Source organism: Nicotiana sylvestris, chromosome 7 (genome assembly GCF_000393655.2).
Source record: "Nicotiana sylvestris chromosome 7, ASM39365v2, whole genome shotgun sequence".
NCBI classification, from domain to species: domain Eukaryota; kingdom Viridiplantae; phylum Streptophyta; class Magnoliopsida; order Solanales; family Solanaceae; genus Nicotiana; species Nicotiana sylvestris.
This window is the reverse complement of record NC_091063.1, coordinates 86,975,764-86,996,423: the sequence shown is the minus strand read 5'-3', so window position 1 is coordinate 86,996,423 and position 20,660 is coordinate 86,975,764. Positions and strand designations below refer to the sequence as shown.

The window sequence follows — 20,660 nt, the reverse complement described above, 5'->3', positions numbered from 1 at the left end:
AAAATCGAAAAGACAAAACCGAACTGAAAAACCGAATGCACACTCCCAACTATAGATAAAATTCTTCCACCATTAGCTAGAGGTCTCGAGTTCGAGTCCTAGAAGAAATCCTGATATAGAGCGCTTTCCATTTTAATAGGTTTTACATGATGTGAATCCAGACTATGGGCCCCAATGCCGGTACCGAACATCTGATGAATTTTTTTTTTAAAAAAATGCATCTAACTCTAAATCTTATAATTAAAAATAATAGCCAAAGTTATATAAATTTTTTGGATACACTTACACAAGGGCGACTCAAGCTTATGTTTGGCCTAAAGCCAAAGTTTAATGTGAGGCCTACATTTTTCTAAAAGGTTATAGTATATATTTTTCTTTGAAGTCTATTCTTCTAGATTTTTGAGATGCAAAGTTGTTATAATATTTTTATAATTATTTTTTTCAAATAATTCCTTTTCAACTAATATACCCGACCCATTTAATCTTTTTTGAGACATTATTAATCTTAGTTAAGATTTTATCATTTTTAATTTTGAAAAACTTCTTTCGCTGAGGCAACTGTTATAAGAACTAGTATTAATAATATAAGCATTTGGAAAAGATTTTTTTTTTTTTGTTTGGATATATTGATTAGAGTAGTATCTTCTACTTATACTATTTTTTTGTCAAATCAATTCTAATTCACACGTTAGCTATTCATATTACCCATTTAAAAGTAAGCCAAACAGTCCCTTTATTTACATAGCTAAACAAAAAAATATTCTTTTCTTTTATATGAGAAAGTTTACTTTTGTGCTAAAAATATTAAATATTATTTTTGCAATACCTTATTTAAAACTATTATTTCTAAAAATGAAGCCTCCCAAATTTGAGGGCTTAAGGCACAAACCTTATTAAATAAGTATAACATTAGAGCCAGCTTTGCACTTACACATTTCACAAGCGTTGCCTATTATTCCGTAGCCAAAAGCTATACCCTTAAAAGCGTTGCCACAGAGTTTTGACAACGTTTTTCCGCGTTGTCTAAAATTGGTGTGGTCTTAGGTCAATTTTGTTGCAGTGACGATCAATTTGAGATACATATTTCTAACACTGAGCATGGGGTAATTCTTTAGTGATAGATCGGTCTTTACACTATCATATAGGAAAACAGTGTGTATTTGTTTGTCAGCATTGTCGTATGGTATGCAATATCAAATGTACTAATTAAACTTTTTCATTCAAGAAACAATTACCCTTAGAAATGCAACATTGTCATTACCAATATAGTCAACGAATCCCATAATAATTAAGCATGATCAAGAGATCTTTGATCTAGATAATGGTGTCTCCTCTATATAATCAGCTCCTTTTTCCCTCTCTATTTTCATCTATTTTTTCTTCGTTTTTGTTCTAGAAGGGGGAATGGGGAACCCATTTGTAGTTCGTTGCAATTAACGTTTTAAAATATTGTGGAAACCACCCCATCACGGGGGCGAAACTTTATGACGAAGGCTAGTCAACTGAACACCGTTTGTCAAAATTTATATTGTGCATAAGATAAAATATTACATGTTATTGATCAAAAAATAGATTTTGAATACCTTACATAACCCACCGACAAAAAATATTAAAATTCTGAACATCCTTATTAAATTTTCTGATTTCGCTACCGCACACCATTAGCGCAAATTAGTTATTCATGTTGATCACTCTTGCTGGTTCAACATTTGACCAAAAGGAGGCCAGTAATTAGTACTAGTTACTTAAGTAAGACTCAGTGAAAAGGAGACAAGAGTGACTAAGTAAAAGAACAAAAGAATATATTTTTTTTTGGGGGAGGAGGAGAAGGTTGTTTTTTGATTCTTTAGAATAATTTATTCTTCGAGTGGTCCAATGACGTACAGTAAAAGGTGACATGATAAGAGCTTTGCCTCTTAAATCATTCAAAAAGAGAGTATCCAACGTTCATGTTTATATACTAATAAACTTTGTTCTATATATTCGTTTTTTTTTTTCAAAACCCCAACGTTCACGATTTTTTTTTTTTTGGTTGATTTATATCTGCACCCTCACTTAGAAAATAGTGTAAGTATTTTGTTTTTTGTAAAAAAATACAGTGTTATTTTCTCTTAAAATAGTACTGTGATTCCTTGCCCTGAATTTTATGTTTGTTCAGAGAATCTACTCTACGATATGGATTTCACCCATGTTGTTTTTAATCCTGTCCAGTTCCTTGGGAAGGGAGAAATGAATTTTCATATCACTCACTACCTTGAAGATTGACCAGCATTCCTAATGAATCTTCTCTAATCCACAATTAATTGTAATTTTAAAAAAATAGTTGACATGACTAATTTTTGTTTTATAATTCATACACCTGTATTTCTTTGTCCAATTTGATTTTGAATATCTGGTATTCTATTTATTAACCAGTCCATTTCCACCGGCAAGCTCCGTAAATGACAATATTCTTTCATCTCTAAGTGACATTATCAAATTAGTACATTATTCTAATGTGGACATCAAAGGGGAAATGATTTTTTATGATCTGCCAAATTTGAATGTTAAAAGAAAATAATCGTGCAAATACAATCAAACCTCTCTATAATAGTATCTCTATATAATAACCATTCACTATAAAAACTGAGTTATTCTCGAAATCGAATATTATATTATGTTATAATATATGTCCTCTATAACAGTATTTCACTATAGTAGCCAAAAAATTTCGAAACAAATGAAGCTGTAATAGAGAAGTTTGACTCTATCTCTTGTGTTTTATTTATTAATTTTCTATAAATACGGTCATATAATTAAAAAAGAATATCTGTATTAATGGACCAAAAAAAATTGATCTGTTCATGTCTTATTTACCCATATCTTCATTTCTTTGGTAGACTGTCTAATTCACTCTCCTCCCAAAGATAATATCACTATTATTATTTAGAGAGCACAATGTTTTCTTTAACTACAATTTATTGTAAACTAATATTATATTGTCGTATGTAAATTTTATCTTAAGGAATTAAGAAGTCGATACTGAAATTGATTAATAGAAACTAGATGCATTGACTAAACTATACCATTCTCTACTACTACTAACACTCTTTTAGTTTTTGTAATTTTCTGAGGTCAGAAATTCAGAAATAGGGAGTCCAAGGGCTTAAAAGGGAAAGTAAAAATGCCATCAATTTGGCTAGATCTTGCCGCCCAGTCCAACGTTCGATGGGTCCCAGCGTGGAATCCACCTGTCACTACCTGAATTGCTCCATAGCTCGCCACGTGGAAGCGTTACCCATCCCCGTTAAATGCCTTTAAACCCTGAAACCCCCTGTCAGTTCCACTCCGTACAACGCCCGTCATTTTCCCCGTTAAAACGAGACTCTTTCTAAAAAGGGTTGGGTCCAAGGACTCCAATAAGAGAACGTTTTGATTTCCTAAAAACTTAAACATCTCTTTCTCTCTGTTTTTCTCTCTGTCCGTTGCATTAAATAAAACTCTTCATATAAGTTTGAATCCTTAATTACCAAGCACGAGAAGCTCGTTCATATTTCAACATCACTCATTCATTTGCAGCTAGCGGTTCAGATCCAAATCCACAACAGTTTAAAGGCTTTTGATCTTCTTCATAATTCTTTCACTTTCCAGACTCCGTTGCAATTTTCTTTCTTAATTACTTTCTCCGGCACCGACGCCGGCACGTATACAGAATCTACAACCCCAGTAAGTATTCTGTTAAAATGTACTCCTATTTGTTACTATGTTAGTACGCTTATTTTAGGTCCTATAGTTTTTAGTAATCTTTTAATTCCATGGTGATTTATATATCAGTAGAAAAAGGAAAACTTTAAGTACATTTTATTTTTATTTCATATTATACTGCCATGAGATGAGCTTAAGCCTTAAGCGAGAATATTGGAGATTGAGATGCAATTGTTGTTATTGTTGTACGAGTACGACAACTATGTTCATGTGCCTGCTACTTCACTTTTTTGGATTGCATTAATTCTCAGTTTCTTATTTAGTAAAGTAATAATGTGCTTCCAAGGCTGTCATATGTGTTATTTTAGTGAATTCTTTAATTTCATTCGTAATCATCTTAATCAATGTGATTTATGATTCATTCTTGTGTGCTTGCTAACATGCATGAACTACTTTTAATGCCGTTTTAGATTTGTTAAGAAGTAACTAATTTCATGATTTGATTAATGTTGTAGAGCGGAAAAGTACTTGGCTTTGGCAGAGACAGAGACAGAGACAGAGATATATATAGGTGATTGAGGAACTCAAATTAAAGATGCCGCAAGAGAATATTCACAATCAGAGCAACTCATTGTTCAATAGTAGTAGTAGTACCACTCCTGTCAAGAACTTGAGAGGATTGAAGAGTTTGGCATACAATTCTAGTAATGAAGCTTCTTACACAGAGGAGATGTTCAACGACCGCGACTTGGCTCAAAGAAAAGCTGAAGAAGCAGGTATGTACGTCATAAGTCTTTACTCGTCTTATTTTATTCTTATAACGGTAGCGTCTAGACATTTATCTCAAATATTCATCGGTACCTTATATACATGTGTTATCTCCCATTAGAGTATGCGTACCCAGTAATTTTCCACTTCAAGGATTAAAAACAAAGACAGGAAATCCCCTAACGATTTTACCATGATTTTCGTCCTACTTTATTGATAGTTAAGCTACACACGTAAATGTAACGGCTATTTACCTTTCTTTTAGAAAATGTTGACTATAAATAATATGAACAAACAAGAGTTAGATTATTCTATTTAGTGAAAAATCCTAATATAGTGGTAGTGGTGTTGTTGCACCAAGAATTTAAATTTAAGATGAAAAAGAGGAAATAAAAAAATAAAGATTGTCCGGCACATCATGATGTTGTGGAGTAGTTGGAAACTTGGGTATTGGCTCACTGGTCTTAAGACTATCACTGGAAAAAATTGGGCCACCCCCACTACTGTATTTTTGCCTAAAGAAAGTTAAAATTTGTGATAACTAATTGGGGGAATTATATTTTCCTTTAATGACGCTTTAAAGAAGTTCTTAATCATTAATCATTACACCAAAGTGCACTACCAACCTTACGCAACACGACTTGGTCTAAGATTGGATCCAAATATATAACATACATATGCTCTACTTTTATGTACATGTGGGGCACAATGCACTCATATATACTTAGTGTTGAGATTGTTTAGAACTTTTTCTATTCCAATTGATTAATCCAGGACTTCGGATTTTTTCTAACCCAGATAGCAATTTATTCAACATGTTTTGGCATTTACTTCTTGTGCCTTGATATTCGTACCTTATTAGTAAGGAAGAAATTCAAAAATAGCCAGATTTATAAGTAATCATTCAAAAATAGCGACAGTTTCAAAAGTAATCAAAATTTAGTTACTTTTCGTGTAAAGATAAATCTGAATGAAATACTGTTCAAAATCCGAAAATACACCAGCATAATATACTGGAATTCCAGCATAAGTATACTTATACTGGAGTTCCAGTAAAATATACCAGTTCAGCATAATATGCTGAAAGTTCATACACGTGCTTCAATCTCTAGTATATTATGCTGGAACTTTTCGTGTGTTGGAGTTCCAGCATAATATGCTAGAAGTTCATATATAGGTGTACCGATCTCTGGTATATTATGCTGGAACTTTCCACGTTTAGCAAAATAGTGACTATTTTTTAATGACTTTGCAAATGTTGGCCATTTTTGAATGACCAGTCCGAAAACTGGCTAGCCCGTACTATTATATATATATATATATTACGAGTCTAAAAACATACTTGTTGGATAGAAAGCTTCTGCAAAACTTAATAATAACTTTTGACATTGTTCTAATAGATTACTATAAAACACAAAAAGGACAATATTTCATTCATTAAAAGTCAATACTCAAAACAAACTACTCAAAAATATTTTCAAAGTGCTCATGACATATCCAACACCAACAAATCATGTTCATCTAAATCTATGAAACAACGATGCCTTAACATCTTCATTTTCATCTAAATCTATAATTATATGTAATATTAAACAGTTAAACATTAAGAAATAATTAAAAAATTTAATAACAAAAAATATTTAAATTCACATAAGAAATATTACCAGTTTGAGATTGGAATAATACTCTTTTTATTTTTAGTTCCCTATATTATTTTTATATCTTTTATATTTTTAATTAGGTATGTTTATTAAACCCGCGGGTCAGCCTATCCTAGCCTCCGTCTAGCTTTATGGGCCACGGTCTTACTTGGGCCGGACTTAAAAACCTCAATTTTAAATGAATTCCAAAATCTTAACCAAATCCTATTAAATTATGGGCTGGGTTGGGCCGGCTCAGCGGGCCAAAGCCCATATTAACGGTTTTGCTTGTTAGTCAATTTCCTCTTGTAAGTCCCAAGTCCCAACAACTTTTGATAAGTATTTAAGTTTGGAGATTAGATAGCGAAGGTCGTAATCACCTGGAAATTCATCGTAATATTAAAGTGCTGTGTGGGTTGAATGTTAGGACAAAGAAAATATGGTAAATAAGCCATAGTCATTTATAGGACTATCATGCACTTTCAGTTAACCGAATTTAGTACTTAAATATAAAAATTAATATAATACCTAAATATTAATAACTACTTCACATTCGAAAAAAATATAAGAATTTAAAAGATTTTAACATATATGAATATAGAAGAACAAAGAGATAGACACATTTCAGTAACATCTGCTAAGAAAGTGATCATACAACTCATTATTTAAAGTCAATAAATATGGAGCACTTCATACTCCATTAAAATCTATATCCCGCAAGAGAATCCCAAATATTTCTAGACATTTTTAAAGAAAATTCTACATAAAATCTTTAAAAAAAAATATAAAAATTATATATTTATATGTCGGGTTGGTTCGAGTTTTTTTACTCAATACTAAACCAAATCAAACAAAACCAACTCAGGTTATTTAATCGGTTTGGTTTGACTTTTTGGTTTGGTACGATTTTTTAGTTCGGTTTGTACACCCCTACTCCGGACATAACTGCATACGTACTCAAATCTGATAGTTGATAATATGCAAGTGGAAAACATTTATACAACAAATAGGAAAAAAGGCGTAGCTGACAACGTGGCCAAGTTTGCTTTAAATATTGACAGGAGACTGTATAGAAAACTTTTACCCAGTCGACTTGTGTAAAAGTTATTGAATCAGTAAATATGGCAGGGTAAATTGAGAAGAAAAAAAAAGGGTAAGTAAATCGATCTATATAGAGTACAAAAAAATTCTTTTTACTGTCTTATCATCTTAATCGGGGAAAAGGGTCCTCCGATATTCACTTCAAATTAGTTGTGTGATGTTTTTCATTAAGAAAGGAAACATTCGCCTCAGGATAGGAAATGTGGTTAGGTTGGTGAAACACAACTATAGGTACAAAGTGTTTGATCAAAAAATATTGAAACATTTTTTATTAAATTAATTAGTGGAGATGAGGAGGTAAATCTTAGTCAAACATAATACATTCCAGATCTATAGACAAATCAGAAAATGATGCACAAAATAAAATGGGGGCGATCAATCTTATTGATATTTTTCATTTCTTCTCTCACCAATCAATGAAGATAATTGTTTTTTCTTCTTTTTTGCTAAGAAGATTACAGAGGAGAGGAAAAAAGAGAAAAAGGCCCCTCCTTTTCTAGGAAGGCTCCTTCCCTATATATAGTCATGGAGTTCTTGCTACGTTCTTTAGTCAAGGCACCTTCATACCACGTTCGTTTTCGTCGTCCCCTGAGTATTGTTCTTCGACTTAGCGGGCACTATGAGTACGTGGTTTGAAACAAATCATGGCGTCTTTCACTGTCCCGCCGCTTGGACGGGATCCCAATTGAGTCGACCACAACGATCAAATTTTGACCAATACACAAAGTATAGTGTTAGAGTTTACCACATCTTTTATTTGACAGAATTCTCATTAGTGAAATAATAATAAGAGTAATAATACATTTTTTTAAAAAAAAAAACACTCATTTAAATTGGAGCTTGGAGACTTGGAGTCGCATAAAGGATAAATGAATTATGAATATGTTAATTCTCCTAAAATGGAATGGAGGTTAAACTAAAGAATAATGTTAATAATACTCCAAGGCGTCGTTTGGTATGAGGTATAAGAAGGTATAAGGGTGGTATAAAAATTTAATATCACCTTATACTTTGTTTGGTTAGTAAACCAGGTATAAGTTATCCCGATGTTAATTTTAATACCGGTATAACTTATACCTTATAGAGGATGGGATAATTAGCACTGGTATAACTTATACCTTCTTCTTAAAAATTATACAATTGTCATTCTTAATACGACATACAAAACGGAGAATAAACAACAATCCTAGCATAATTTATCCCGACATAACTTATACCGGCAATTGCCCTATTCCAACCAAACGGCCCCTAATAGGAGTATACTTTTATGAGGGAACATATCGAGCTCAATAGGGAACACACGGAGCTCAATAGGGAACACACCGTAAAAAATACTTAATAAATTATTAAAGTGGGACAAACAGAAAACAATACGTAGGGAGATTTGATTTGTCATTTGTGTTTACACAATATTTGGTTAAGTCGAGAAAAAGAGTAATGAAATTGCATGGGGGAAAATTTGACAGAAGAGTTGGAATTAACTTGCAGCTGCAAGGAGGTACCAGGCGGCGGAATGGCTGCGGCAGATGGACTCCGGTGCATCGGAGGTGCTACCAAAAGAACCCTCCGAAGAAGAATTCCGTTGTGGTCTTCGCAATGGCCTCATTCTCTGCAACGTCCTCAACAAAGTCAATCCTGGTGCTGTTCACAAGGTACCCTCTCTTTACCCCTCATTCTGTATTTACTCATACAGTTTAAGTTTTATATATTGAAGTTGAGCTCACCCAACACATTAACATCAGGTAATTGTCCGTAAAGGAGTCTAAGCTATTTAAAGATAGTGAAAAATTCTTTTACAATATCAATGCAACTTAACCTATTATTGAAGGTTATTTCGTTTTTACTCTATTTTCCAAGTGACCATGCCTTGTTTCATATAGAGAAATAAATGTTCTTGTAACTCAGCTTTACCTAATAGTAGGGGCGGAGAAATCGATTTGAAGCTTATGGATTAGAGATTCTAGTCCATTTAAGTTGTTGAGTTCTAATTTGTATATATTTAACATACATGGTTTTGACCGAAGTTAGTGGTTCAGCCGAACCTGTAAGCTATACTCCAGCTCCACCTCTGTCTAACAGTGCAAAAATCCTTTATCAGTGCGAAAAATATGAACTTGTGCATAAAAGGTGGGATAGTAGCTTAAAAAATGAGCAGTTATATGTTACAAGTTAAAATATACTGATAATTTTACAGTAAGTTAATTCTTATATACAACAGGAGGTTGTACACTTATGTCATATGTAGCCAAGTGTGTGTAAGTATTTGATACATAGATAATAACTACTAAAAGGGATCCATGTAACATATCTTGTACTTAAATGGACAATGTCCTTGAAAGAAGGAATTCTTGAACGCCCAAGTAACTATGTGTTGGTACTTGAGATATAGGTGGTGATGAATTCGGTGGTTGATATGTCATCAGAGGGTGCAGCCCAGTCTGCTATTCAGTACTTTGAGAACATGAGGAATTTCCTCGTAGCAGTTGGCAAAATGCAGCTTTTAACATTTGAAGCATCTGATCTTGAAAAGGTTAGATTTCTTCAGCTTTATTTCACCAGTGTTTTCATTAGTATCTTCACAGATTTTTGTTCTTTCTCCTTGACATTTGGTGGGCGGGGCGTAGAATTAAATTTTTGGGGCCAAAGTCATAGTAGTGTACATTTTGTGTGTTTCGGGGTGGCAATGACTTCTTGTAATTCTTCATCTGCAATATGCATAGTGTAATGTTAAAGGGTGCTGTTAAGTGATAAAGTTCTTATGGAGCTGAGCTCTTGTTTGGCCTATTGATAATCCTCTTAAGTCCACTGGATCAGTTTGTTCTCATTGGTCCGGATTGTGCACAAGAGTGCTTCACATTGTTTTCCAAAATACAACAGTATTGAGCAAAATTTTTGAACTTGTAGGGTGGTTCATCAAACAAAGTTGTAGACTGTATTTTGTGCCTGAAAGGATATTATGAATGGAAGGAAGCTGGAGGAATTGGAGTTTGGAAATATGGTGGAACTGTAAGGATCACGTCATGTCCCAAAGGATCACCATCCTCGTTTGGTGGTAGTGACAGTGCGGATGATTCAGTGGATGACTCCGAGTCATCACAATTTGACCAGCTGTTGGAATTTCTCCACTTATCTGGCGAAGTCTCGTTTGAAGAATCAAATGCTGCAAATATACTGACCTTCCTCTTTGATCGCTTTGGTCTCGGGCTTCTACAGGCTTATCTTATGGAGCGGAATGGAGTTGAGGACTTTCATTTGAATTCAATGGTAGGTAAGACTATGTGTAGTTTATCTAAAAACAGGATTTCTTATTACATTGTAACCTGAGTATTTATTTTAATCCAACAGGTCTTTGAATTTTTCTTTCCTAGATTAGAGTTTACATGCTGACCTTGTTAGACTTAAGGATCTCGGAAGACCTTTCTACTAATATTCGTTCTATACTATCCTAAATGTCTCTGAGTCTGACGTCTCTCTAATTTTTTTAGAAGTCGCAGCTTGTTAGAACAACTTTTGTAAACTCTATCAGCGATCAAGTAGTTGGTACATGCATTTCATTTATGCTTCATAATGAATGAATACATAAAGCAAGCGGAACATAATGATCAAAGGTCATCTTATAGTCTATCAAGGGTGTCTACTGAAAAGAAATTGAGGGATTAGTGAAATACCATTTCCAGAATTTAGAGGAAGAAGTTAGCGTTGAAAAGTTTAAAATAATTGAAGGTCCAGGTGTATGTTGCTCTCTGAGTCTTTGTCAACATCAGGACATTGTTGGCTATCTCCTACCTTGATCACCATATCTTCCTCAAATAACATATCATAAACATTCCGCCATAGTGGCTTAACTTGCTGGCAATTCACCTTTTCCGTCTTCCTACTTAAAAGTTTGACAGTGATACAAAAATTACTACTTCTTCACTCACAACTATGAAGGGGAGCCTTGGAGCAATGGTAAAGTTGTCTCTGTGTGACCTATAGGTCACGGGTTCGAGCCGTGGAAGCAGCCACTAATGCTTGCACTAGGGTAGGGCTGTCTACATCACACGCCTTTGGGTGTTTCCCTTCCCTAGATCCTGCGTGGACGCGGGATGCCTTGTGCACCAAGCTGCCCACTCACAACTGTAGGTGTCTACTAGTTTTCACGCTGCATCTCATGTAAAACGAATTTCAAGCACCATTCCTTCTGTGGACTAAGGATGAAATTTGCAGGTAATTGATGCTGTCCTGAGGAAAGTAGTCAAGAACTTCTCTGGATTGCTGGTTTCTCAAAGCAATCAGGTAACAACGACAATTTGAATATAGGATTTTTCTTGTATAATACCAATTTTAATGCCAATATCACCATTATCACTGAATGTGGTTGATTGACAGTTTTTTTAACACCTGCAGCTCAGGCTTTTTTTGAAGAAAATACTGCCAGATGAGTGCAGTCCTTTATCAAGATCAGAAGTTCTAGAAACCATATCAAATTATCTGCGGCACAGAACTAGCTTGGTCTCCACTGATGTTTCCAGATACTGCATTTGTGGTGGGAAACGGGAAAACAGCTGGCATGACAATGGTTTCCATGCTGGCAATGAAGAAATAGCTGATGTTCAACAAAAGGAGTTAGAGGTACGATGATTTGACTACATCAACTTACAGTGACACACTCTTCCCCCTTCCCAGCAACAAGGGAGTGGGATTTCCCCTTTGAATTGACAGATGTTTTTCTAGTTTGTTTAGTTTAATAATGCCCTCAATTATTGACTGAATTATGGCTAAGCAGTTGTTGGTAGCAAATAATGTGGGGAAAAAAATGAAGATTAATGAGGAATCAACTGATTCTTATGTCTCGTTATTTTATGTTTCAGGAGCTCAAAATATTTTGGAGAGAGACCAAACTAGATGTCCAAAAGTATAAGTCAGGGTGGGAAGAAGAATTTAGAAGGCTTGGTTAGTACTACCTTAATGTCCTTTTGTGTTGAAAATGAATGGAACTTTTCACCGTATTTGAATCTGAAAGAAATTTTCCTCAGTGCACCATATTAAGGGCCTCGAGGTGGCTTCCTCCTCTTATCACAAGGTTTTAGAAGAAAATCGCCTCCTTTACAATCAGGTCCAAGATCTAAAAGGTAAGTTTCTTGAGTTCTCTCATCTTCATAAAGTATATTTATAACATGGAAATAAGTTTACCTTACTTCTCCAGGGACCATAAGAGTTTATTGTAGAGTTAGGCCCTTCCTATCTGGACAATCTGATGTGCAGTCCACAGTAGATTATATCGGAGAAAACGGAGACATCATGATTGTTAATCCTCGTAAGCAGGGTAAAGATGCTAGGAAGATTTTCACTTTCAACAAGGTCTTTGGAACTAAAGTAACTCAACGTATGTCTTATTTCTCCAGCTCATTTTTTTTTCATAACCACATATATGCTCAAGTATCAAGCTTAACTCTGGCATCTTAGCATGGGTACAAGAACCAAGCAACTGATAAAATATCAACAAATGATCAGGAAAAGGCAGAAAATGTCTTTCTATTATAGCACATGCTCCCTTTTTTTTTTTTTTTTTTAAATTATAAGTAGGCACATTTCCCTTTTATTTTTCTCTTTACTATGACTACTTGTGTATATTATATAGGATATCTATCCGTTACTTGATTTGCTTGAAAAATGAGTTGAAGCTGCCTGATTTTCTCTTATCATAATTTATGTGTTTGTGAAATGTGCTATCAATCAATATCTATCTTTTTATATTTGCAGAACAAATATACGTGGACACTCAGCCATTGGTTAGATCCGTTCTTGATGGTTTTAATGTTTGTATATTCGCCTACGGACAGACTGGCTCAGGAAAGACATACACCATGGTAATTTTTAAGTGATTTAAGTGCTATGATTATTTTTATGAGATAGAGATGGTGCTATACTATTAGTTAGTTTTGTTTTACTAAATATTGTCCGAGCATGATGAGACGTTACAGTTAATGATAGTTAAGTCTCAATGTAATTATCTTTGCTTGGTTGAAATCTTGTTCACTTGCCATTCCTATGCTATGTTTCTCCTTTCTCTATGGTATACCTCTTAAACACTCTGGTGTCTATCAGATTTGCATATAACACACTTTCAGAAGCTGAAGGAAGAGTAATTACAGTATGTTGCATTTGATATCTTACAACTGCATATATTTCATGCTTCCAGAGTGGGCCAGACTTGACAACAGAGGAGACATGGGGTGTAAATTATCGTGCTTTGCGTGATTTGTTCAGCACTACAAAGGAAAGAAGGGACATGATAGAGTATGAAGTGGGAGTCCAAATGATTGAGATATATAATGAACAAGTGAGAGATCTCTTGGTCATTGACGGGGCTAACAGGCGATATCCTTTACATTGATATATGATGAACTATATAGTAACATGCTCACCTAAATTTGGATTTAGTTTCAGGAAAAGTGACTTTTATTTGTTGTCTAACCTTAACATTCCACACATTGGATATACGAAATAATTCGCAACTGAATGGCCTCAACGTACCTGATGCTAGTTTGATTCCAGTTAAATGCACTCAAGATGTTCTTGACTTGATGAGAATTGGGCATAAGAACCGTGCTGTCGGTGCTACTGCTTTAAATGAGCGGAGCAGCAGGTCTCACAGGTACTTGTTACATAAGAGCAGATGATTGTTCTGAACTATTGCAGTGATTCATAGATGTATTCTTCTTTAATTCTTCCTACTTTTTCAGTATTCTGACAGTTCATGTTCGAGGAAAAGAGGTGGTATCTGGATCTACATTAAAGGGCTGCCTTCACCTTGTGGATTTAGCTGGAAGTGAGAGAGTAGATAAATCTGAGGCTGTTGGCGAGAGACTGAAGGAGGCGCAACATATAAACAGATCCTTGTCAGCATTAGGAGACGTCATCTCTGCTCTTGCACAGAAGAGCTCACATATTCCTTATAGGAATAGCAAGCTCACCCAAGTATTGCAAGATTCATTAGGTAGACAGTGAACATTTTCAATTTCTCAACTGTGTATTTAATGCGTTAATGCAGCTTAGCTTCTTTTACCTCCAATAGTTTACACTATACAGTGAACTAGGATAATTATCATTCCATGGATAGTAATACTATTTTAAACTAGGACAGTTATACCCATGCATGATCCTGCTGAAAAAGACCGCAAACTTAGTACCTTAGAAGTTAGAATGGTTACATGATTCTACAACATGACTTCCTGCATGTTCTGAAAAGTAAATCAAAGCAATCTTTGGTTTCTAATGTTCTATGAGGCTTATATCGGGTATTATCTCTCACACTCCCTTACAGGTGGTCAGGCAAAGACATTGATGTTTGTACACATAAATCCAGAGGCAGAAGCATTTGGAGAAACGGTTAGCACCCTGAAATTTGCTGAGAGGGTTGCCTCCATAGATCTTGGTGCAGCTCGATCTAACAAAGAAACTGGTGAAATTCGAGACATGAAAGAAGAGGTCTAATTGCTAAAATCACTGGTTGAAAAAATAACAATTTTTTTGCACATGTAATTGATGTCTTTGTGCTTTTCTGGTTGATTTAGATCTCAAACCTTAAGCAAGTACTGGAGAAGAAAGAAGCTGAACTTGAACACCTAAAAAGTGGTGCAAATGCTCGAGGTCAAGCATCACCTCTTCGCATGATGAGACACAATGGTAATGCTAGCTTGAAGACTGAAGCCAATCAGCGTCCTCTAGATGACACTAGAGAGGTAAATGAGTTGGAAATCCAAGTAACATCATATTCACATGGCTATGTTCCATCAGAGATCCAATTAAGTTTCATATTTACATAGGCTGGTTTGACTAAAATTTAGCTTCAAAAGACAAAATGTCATTCACAATTAAATATCTTGACTACAAATAGGTTTTTATTTTTAGTACATACTCGATTAGTTTTAAAGTTCCTGAAGTATAGGAGCTAACAACTTTATTTCCTTTTGGGGGTATTTGCAATTAAACATTTTGAGAAAGTGATACACTTTTCATTGCTTCTGTTGTGGCGAACAGGTAAGAAGCTGTTCATCAGGTAAACAGAGGAGGTCCCAGTTTCCCTCTAAGTTCACGGACAAGGATTTTGTACCAAAAATGCCCTTGCTCACAGAGGAAAAATCAGTAGCCTCGACCAAGAGGAGATCACCATCTCCCCCTGTTAGAAGATCAATATCAACAGATAGAGGTGCTCACGTCAGAAACCGAATGAAGCCTGAAACACTTGAAAATCCGCCAGTAATGAAACTGCCCTTTCCTGCTAGAGTTCCTGTCACTATTAACAAGTCTGTTACCAACATGCCGGCAATTGTCTGTTCGGATAAAATGAGAGGATATCAGGGTTCACAAGAGCAATCTAGGCAGGAAAATATCTCTGATGTTCTATATAGCCTCCAGAGGATCAACAACAGGAGAATTCCAGAACATGATGAGGAGCAGTTTAAGCAAGTGCTTAATGTACGCCAAGGTGCAATTAGAAAAAGTAAAAACGAGAACAAGATCAAATCTAAGCATCAGTTATCAACTAAAATACATATTAAGTCAGATGTTTCAGTGACATTGCTTTCTAATGGAGGCAATGGTGGAATGATCGAGGAGGCTCAGAGAAGCGATATTTCTGAGTCTGAAAATGAGAACGGGCTGGTTGAATCGCATATAAGTGGCAACATAAGAGTTGGTAATCATCCAAGAAGCTTCTCAAGGAACTCTCAGAATGTGGACCAAAGGTAAGATCTACTTCTTTGAGAATTAATATGCGATCTAACTATTCCTGAACTGGCAAGTGTAGTATGCAAAAGCAGATGCAGACTATATTCAATGGGTTCAACTGAATTTCTGATACAAAATATTGATATACGTGTGAAAAAAACATTATTACTAATTCTGAACCCATATTTCAAAAGGACAATGTGTTTATTGCTAATTAAGAACCTTAAAGGTTGAATGCATCAAGTTTATATGTGGAGCCTCTGCTAATATGGAGCTTAAAGATTTGGATGAATCTAACACCTTTCCCGTTTGCATTAACTATTTGATTTTATACAGAGAAAGAGAAATATCACAGACAGTTGAAGCTTTTCTTGCTGGTAAATATGAAGACAGACCTTCAAGTGGCAATAACATGCTTCGGACTGCAGAGGTAAACAATTCATTCGATCCTGAATTCAGGAAACCTGAGGATAAACCTTCGCATGCCAATAGAATTGCTCGGAATGCAAAGGAAGTGAGCAACTCATTGGCTCCGGAGTTGAGAAGAAGCAGATCAACACCACGTGGAAAATTCATGCTTTTGCCCTGAGAACTCCATATACACACATCATTTGTATCAACTAATTTGTTAGTTCTTGTACAGCCACTTCATGCATTTTGGAGCATGCCTTTCATACTAATTCGAGAAAGTTGAAGATGTCAATGAGGACTTCAACCGGTATTGCTGTATCCTCAAACCATAATTGAAGTGATATTATATATGTACAGAAAATTGTATTTGTTTCAATATAAGGAATGACAGATCAATGGATTTTTATGAGTATATTCGAACATGGATTAAAATGGCATGCCCGAAGTATTTCCATAATGTTGTGAATAATCACGAAAGCAATCCATTCAGTATCCGCCTGCTAGTCAGAATCAATGAGCTATACTGCCAATTCGTTAAATGATATTGTGAAGGAAACTTGGTGAGCTTCGCGGTGTGTTTGGTATTTAGGAAAATATTTTCTTGGAAAATGAGTGGTTTTATTACTTATTCTCCCATGTTTGCTTGGTGAATGAAAAACTTTTTCAAAAAATATTTTATAGTGTTTGGTTAATGAGTAGAAAATATTTTTTTTAGAAAATATATAAATTAGGCAAGTAATGAGGGAGGGTTGTAGGTCGGGTCTAGGGGCCAGGGCGAGGGTGGCCAGGGTAAAGGGTGGGGGTGAGGCGTAGGGGGTGGGGTGGAGGGTAAGAGTGGGGGTGGATGGGTGGGGTGTGGTGGGTTGGTTGTGGCGGGGTTTGGGGGGGGGTGGCGTGGGGTTGGGGGTGAGGCATAGGGGGTGGGGTGGAAGGTAAGAGTGCTGGTGGGGGTGGGGGTAGAGAATACGGGATCTTGAAAAGGAGTTTTGGAAAATATTTTCCCTTTTCTTGGTAAGGATGAAAGAAAATGAGTTTACGAGGAAAATATTTTTCAAAATATTTAAGCCAACCAAACACACCCTAATAGAGACCGTTCATTGATCAACTCTCTTCCAAGCAACAACATTGATCATTTATATCCAGCTCATATTCATTACACGTACAGTGATATACGTAATGCCTAAAAGATTATAATGACAGTATCTCGTCCACAGGTCACCCTGACTACTGACATTCTAAACAGTACAGTTGGAAAAAGTTACACCCCAAAATAAAGGAAAAAGTAAAAGAAGTTCCATATTAAATTTGTGAGCACGTGATTTTTGCTTCACGAAAATTACTCCAAAAGAAATCGGAAAAAAAAAGTTACCTTTGGGTACTATTTTGAGAATTTATGTGACATTTTGGTAATTGTTTTGTCCGTAAATGTTTACCTTGTTGTAGTTAATTAAAAAATACAAAAATACAGGTCGCATGCATATTTAGGATTTAATTGTGCATTTAGGAATTAATTAAACCATAATTTAGTTTTCAAGAGGAAAATCACAAAAATATGCATTTTTATTCTATCTATCGTCATTGTGTGATTTAATTTCAACTAAACGTTTTAATTTGTGTGTTAATTTTGTTGAATGTTAATTAATATTTGTGTAGTTTAATTTTGGTTTTTAATTTAATTAGGAATTTTTGTTTAAATTAAAAGAATGAAAAGGGAAGAAAATACCGGATTTGGGCCAAAAATTAAATTGAAAATCAGGCCCAATCTATTACATTGACCCAGTCCACGACCTGGGCTTCCAAACGACGTCGTTTAGGTGTATTTGATCTGAGTCGTTCATCTCACTTCATCTAACGGCTCCAGGCTTTCCCAGATACCCGACCCACTGGTACCCGGATTGACCCATTCCCAACACTAAACCAAACGACGTCGTGTCTGTTAAATGATTTGATCCAGGCCGTTGGTCGGGTTTGATCCAACGGCCAGGATTAAAACACCCCCCCCCCCCCCGGTATATAACCTTAACACCTTGCCCCCACGCCCCCTAAACCGAATCCCCCCTTCACCTTCGTCTCTGAACCTCAGAGACCAAACAAACCCTCCGCCTTCAACCACCGTTGCTCCGCTCACCGGAAATCGCCTCACGGCGGTTCCGGTGGTCCAAACACCCCCATCTTCACACCCCTGAACCGCCACACCCTCCTCTTTCCAGATCTACCCTACATTGTCCTCGAATCATCACCATTCGCTTCGAATATCAGATCGAAAAATCAGTTGAGGACCTTAGTTCATCCGATGACCCCCAAGTTAACACCCCTAGATCATCTAACCACCCCCAATCCAACACCAGTACCCGTTTGCATCGAATCATTCTCGAGTTTCTCGAATCTTTATTTGAAGATTCAAGCAAAAGCCCGGACCTACCCCAATCCGCCCTAAACTCACACCCTGGCATCCCCTGACCTCCCTCATACCTGAGACACACTTGGTTCCTTTCAAATCTGGCTAGAACCGTTCGAACCCTAAAAAACCAAAAGCTGGAATTAGTCCGAAGCGGAGGAATTTGGGTGTCCAATGGACCTTAGTCGAAATGTTCTCAGTTGAGAACACTCGATTAAGGTCCCTTCGACCTCAAAAGATTCGAGTCAAGTTGTTCGACCTGGGTTCGTCTAGTTTTGTTTTGTTTAAGGTACCCCTTTCCTCCTTTCTTGTTCTTTGTGTTACGTTTAATTGTGTTTAGGTGGTTATAATTTAGCTTCATTTGATTGATTCCATCCTGCCCCATCAGACCTTTTATTGGTTCCAACTTTATTATCATTTCTGCTTATTGTCATTTGTTGTATGCTGTAATGTGTCGTCAATTAGTCTGATATGTTTGAATAATAGAGTAACATGATAATAGTCTGATATTTGGTTCATTCATGTCTATATCCCCTCCTGCCTCATTTGTGTTCTGAATGTTGTGTTAAAATGGGCTCGTGGGTAATATTTGAGTTTAGAATTGAGCCTGTTTTGTCTTCAGTTCATTGAGCTAAATTTATGGTTCGTTTGTCAGCCTGAATTAGTCAATCCCCTTGAAACCCTGCTGGTCGTTCTTTACTTTTGCATTCCAAATCTGTTTAGGGCATATGCTGTTCAGTTTGATCTCAGTCCATCTGTTTGCTGAGCTAAATATGATTGGTTCCCCAATATAGTTAGTTCAATATGTGCTGCCCTGAGCCCTTAGGCTTCATTCTAATACCATCTGATTTAATATCTTGAATTATTTAGCTGATTTGAATTGGTTATAGCTGTGGTTAGTTTAGTTGGATTCAGTTTAGTGAATGGGTAGGTTTGAATCGTTTGTTGATCGAAAGTTTGTATCCAGAACTGAAGGGGTTTGGGTTAGGACAGTGAATCACAGGGGTTTCAGGGTTAATTTGGGAATTTCAAAATTTGAAAAAAAAGAGGGTTATCTTGGGTGGACTGTCAGGAAGTACCAATATACCTTTAATCTAATGTAGTTGTTTAATAAAAGTTGGGAGCAAAAGATAATGGTATGGGGAGTTTTGATGGGGAATGATTAAATAAATATGAGCCCATAACCTTTGAATTTAAAAATAGAATGGGACATACAATAGTGGAGAACAAAACATACAATAGTGGGCAAAAAGAAGGAATAACATGGGAGAGAATCAGTTTTTTTTTTTTTTGACTAAGTGCTCTAAGAGCTGGAAAGGGAGGCCTGTGGTGATATATAAAAGAAGGGAGTCTATTTTTGAAAAGGGAGAAGATTAGGATTCCAAAAATAAGAGGGAACTGATTTTTAAAATCTAAGAGGTCAGAATTAAGAAAGAAAGAATTTGAGAGTTGAAAACCCCATTGCTTCATTGATTTCATTTTCCTGATCCAAACACATTAACACTGATCCTAAGTAACTCTAGTGCATTTTTCGAATTCATTTGACTTGTGTTGGTAGTGTTGTGAGCCAATCTCTGTTTTCTGTTTGGTTCACTAATTCGTTTTGGAGTTGAATTTGCTATATTGGTTCACTCAGTTGCTTTTGGTATTTCTGGGTTTTCAATTGGTTGCTCCTGAGTTTGCTGGGGTTATTTGTTACTGTTTCCATTGGTTATAGCTGGAATTTTTCTATTGGTCTTTAATCTGTTACCTGGGCTGTTGCATTACTGCTGTTGTTGTGTTGTTGCTACTGCTCCTGCTGACTTTTTATTCTTCTTCCTTTGAATATTGAATTCCAGGTACATATTTCGAATCACCTTGATGTAACTTGAATTGAAGTTGAAACGGAATTATGCAGCAAACCTGCACATTTGGATGCTATTTGTCGTCTTTAATTCTATAGA

General features: G+C 35.8%; 1 protein-coding gene across 1 annotated transcript; it reads left to right on the top strand.

The window, feature by feature from the left end:
• Positions 1 to 3,354: 3,354 nt before the first annotated feature.
• On the top strand, positions 3,355 to 16,747 carry LOC104247552 (kinesin-like protein KIN-14F). Its single transcript, XM_070150998.1, has 18 exons — positions 3,355 to 3,705; positions 4,200 to 4,460; positions 8,682 to 8,845; positions 9,583 to 9,723; positions 10,098 to 10,457; positions 11,403 to 11,471; positions 11,583 to 11,807; positions 12,047 to 12,128; positions 12,212 to 12,307; positions 12,382 to 12,561; positions 12,939 to 13,045; positions 13,378 to 13,558; positions 13,671 to 13,833; positions 13,922 to 14,175; positions 14,503 to 14,666; positions 14,753 to 14,920; positions 15,219 to 15,925; positions 16,245 to 16,747. The coding sequence occupies exons 2-18, from the start codon at positions 4,280 to 4,282 to the stop codon at positions 16,495 to 16,497; spliced, it is 3,495 nt and encodes a 1,164-aa protein (XP_070007099.1). The 5' UTR covers positions 3,355 to 3,705; positions 4,200 to 4,279; the 3' UTR covers positions 16,498 to 16,747.
• The last annotated feature ends 3,913 nt before the right edge of the window (positions 16,748 to 20,660 follow it).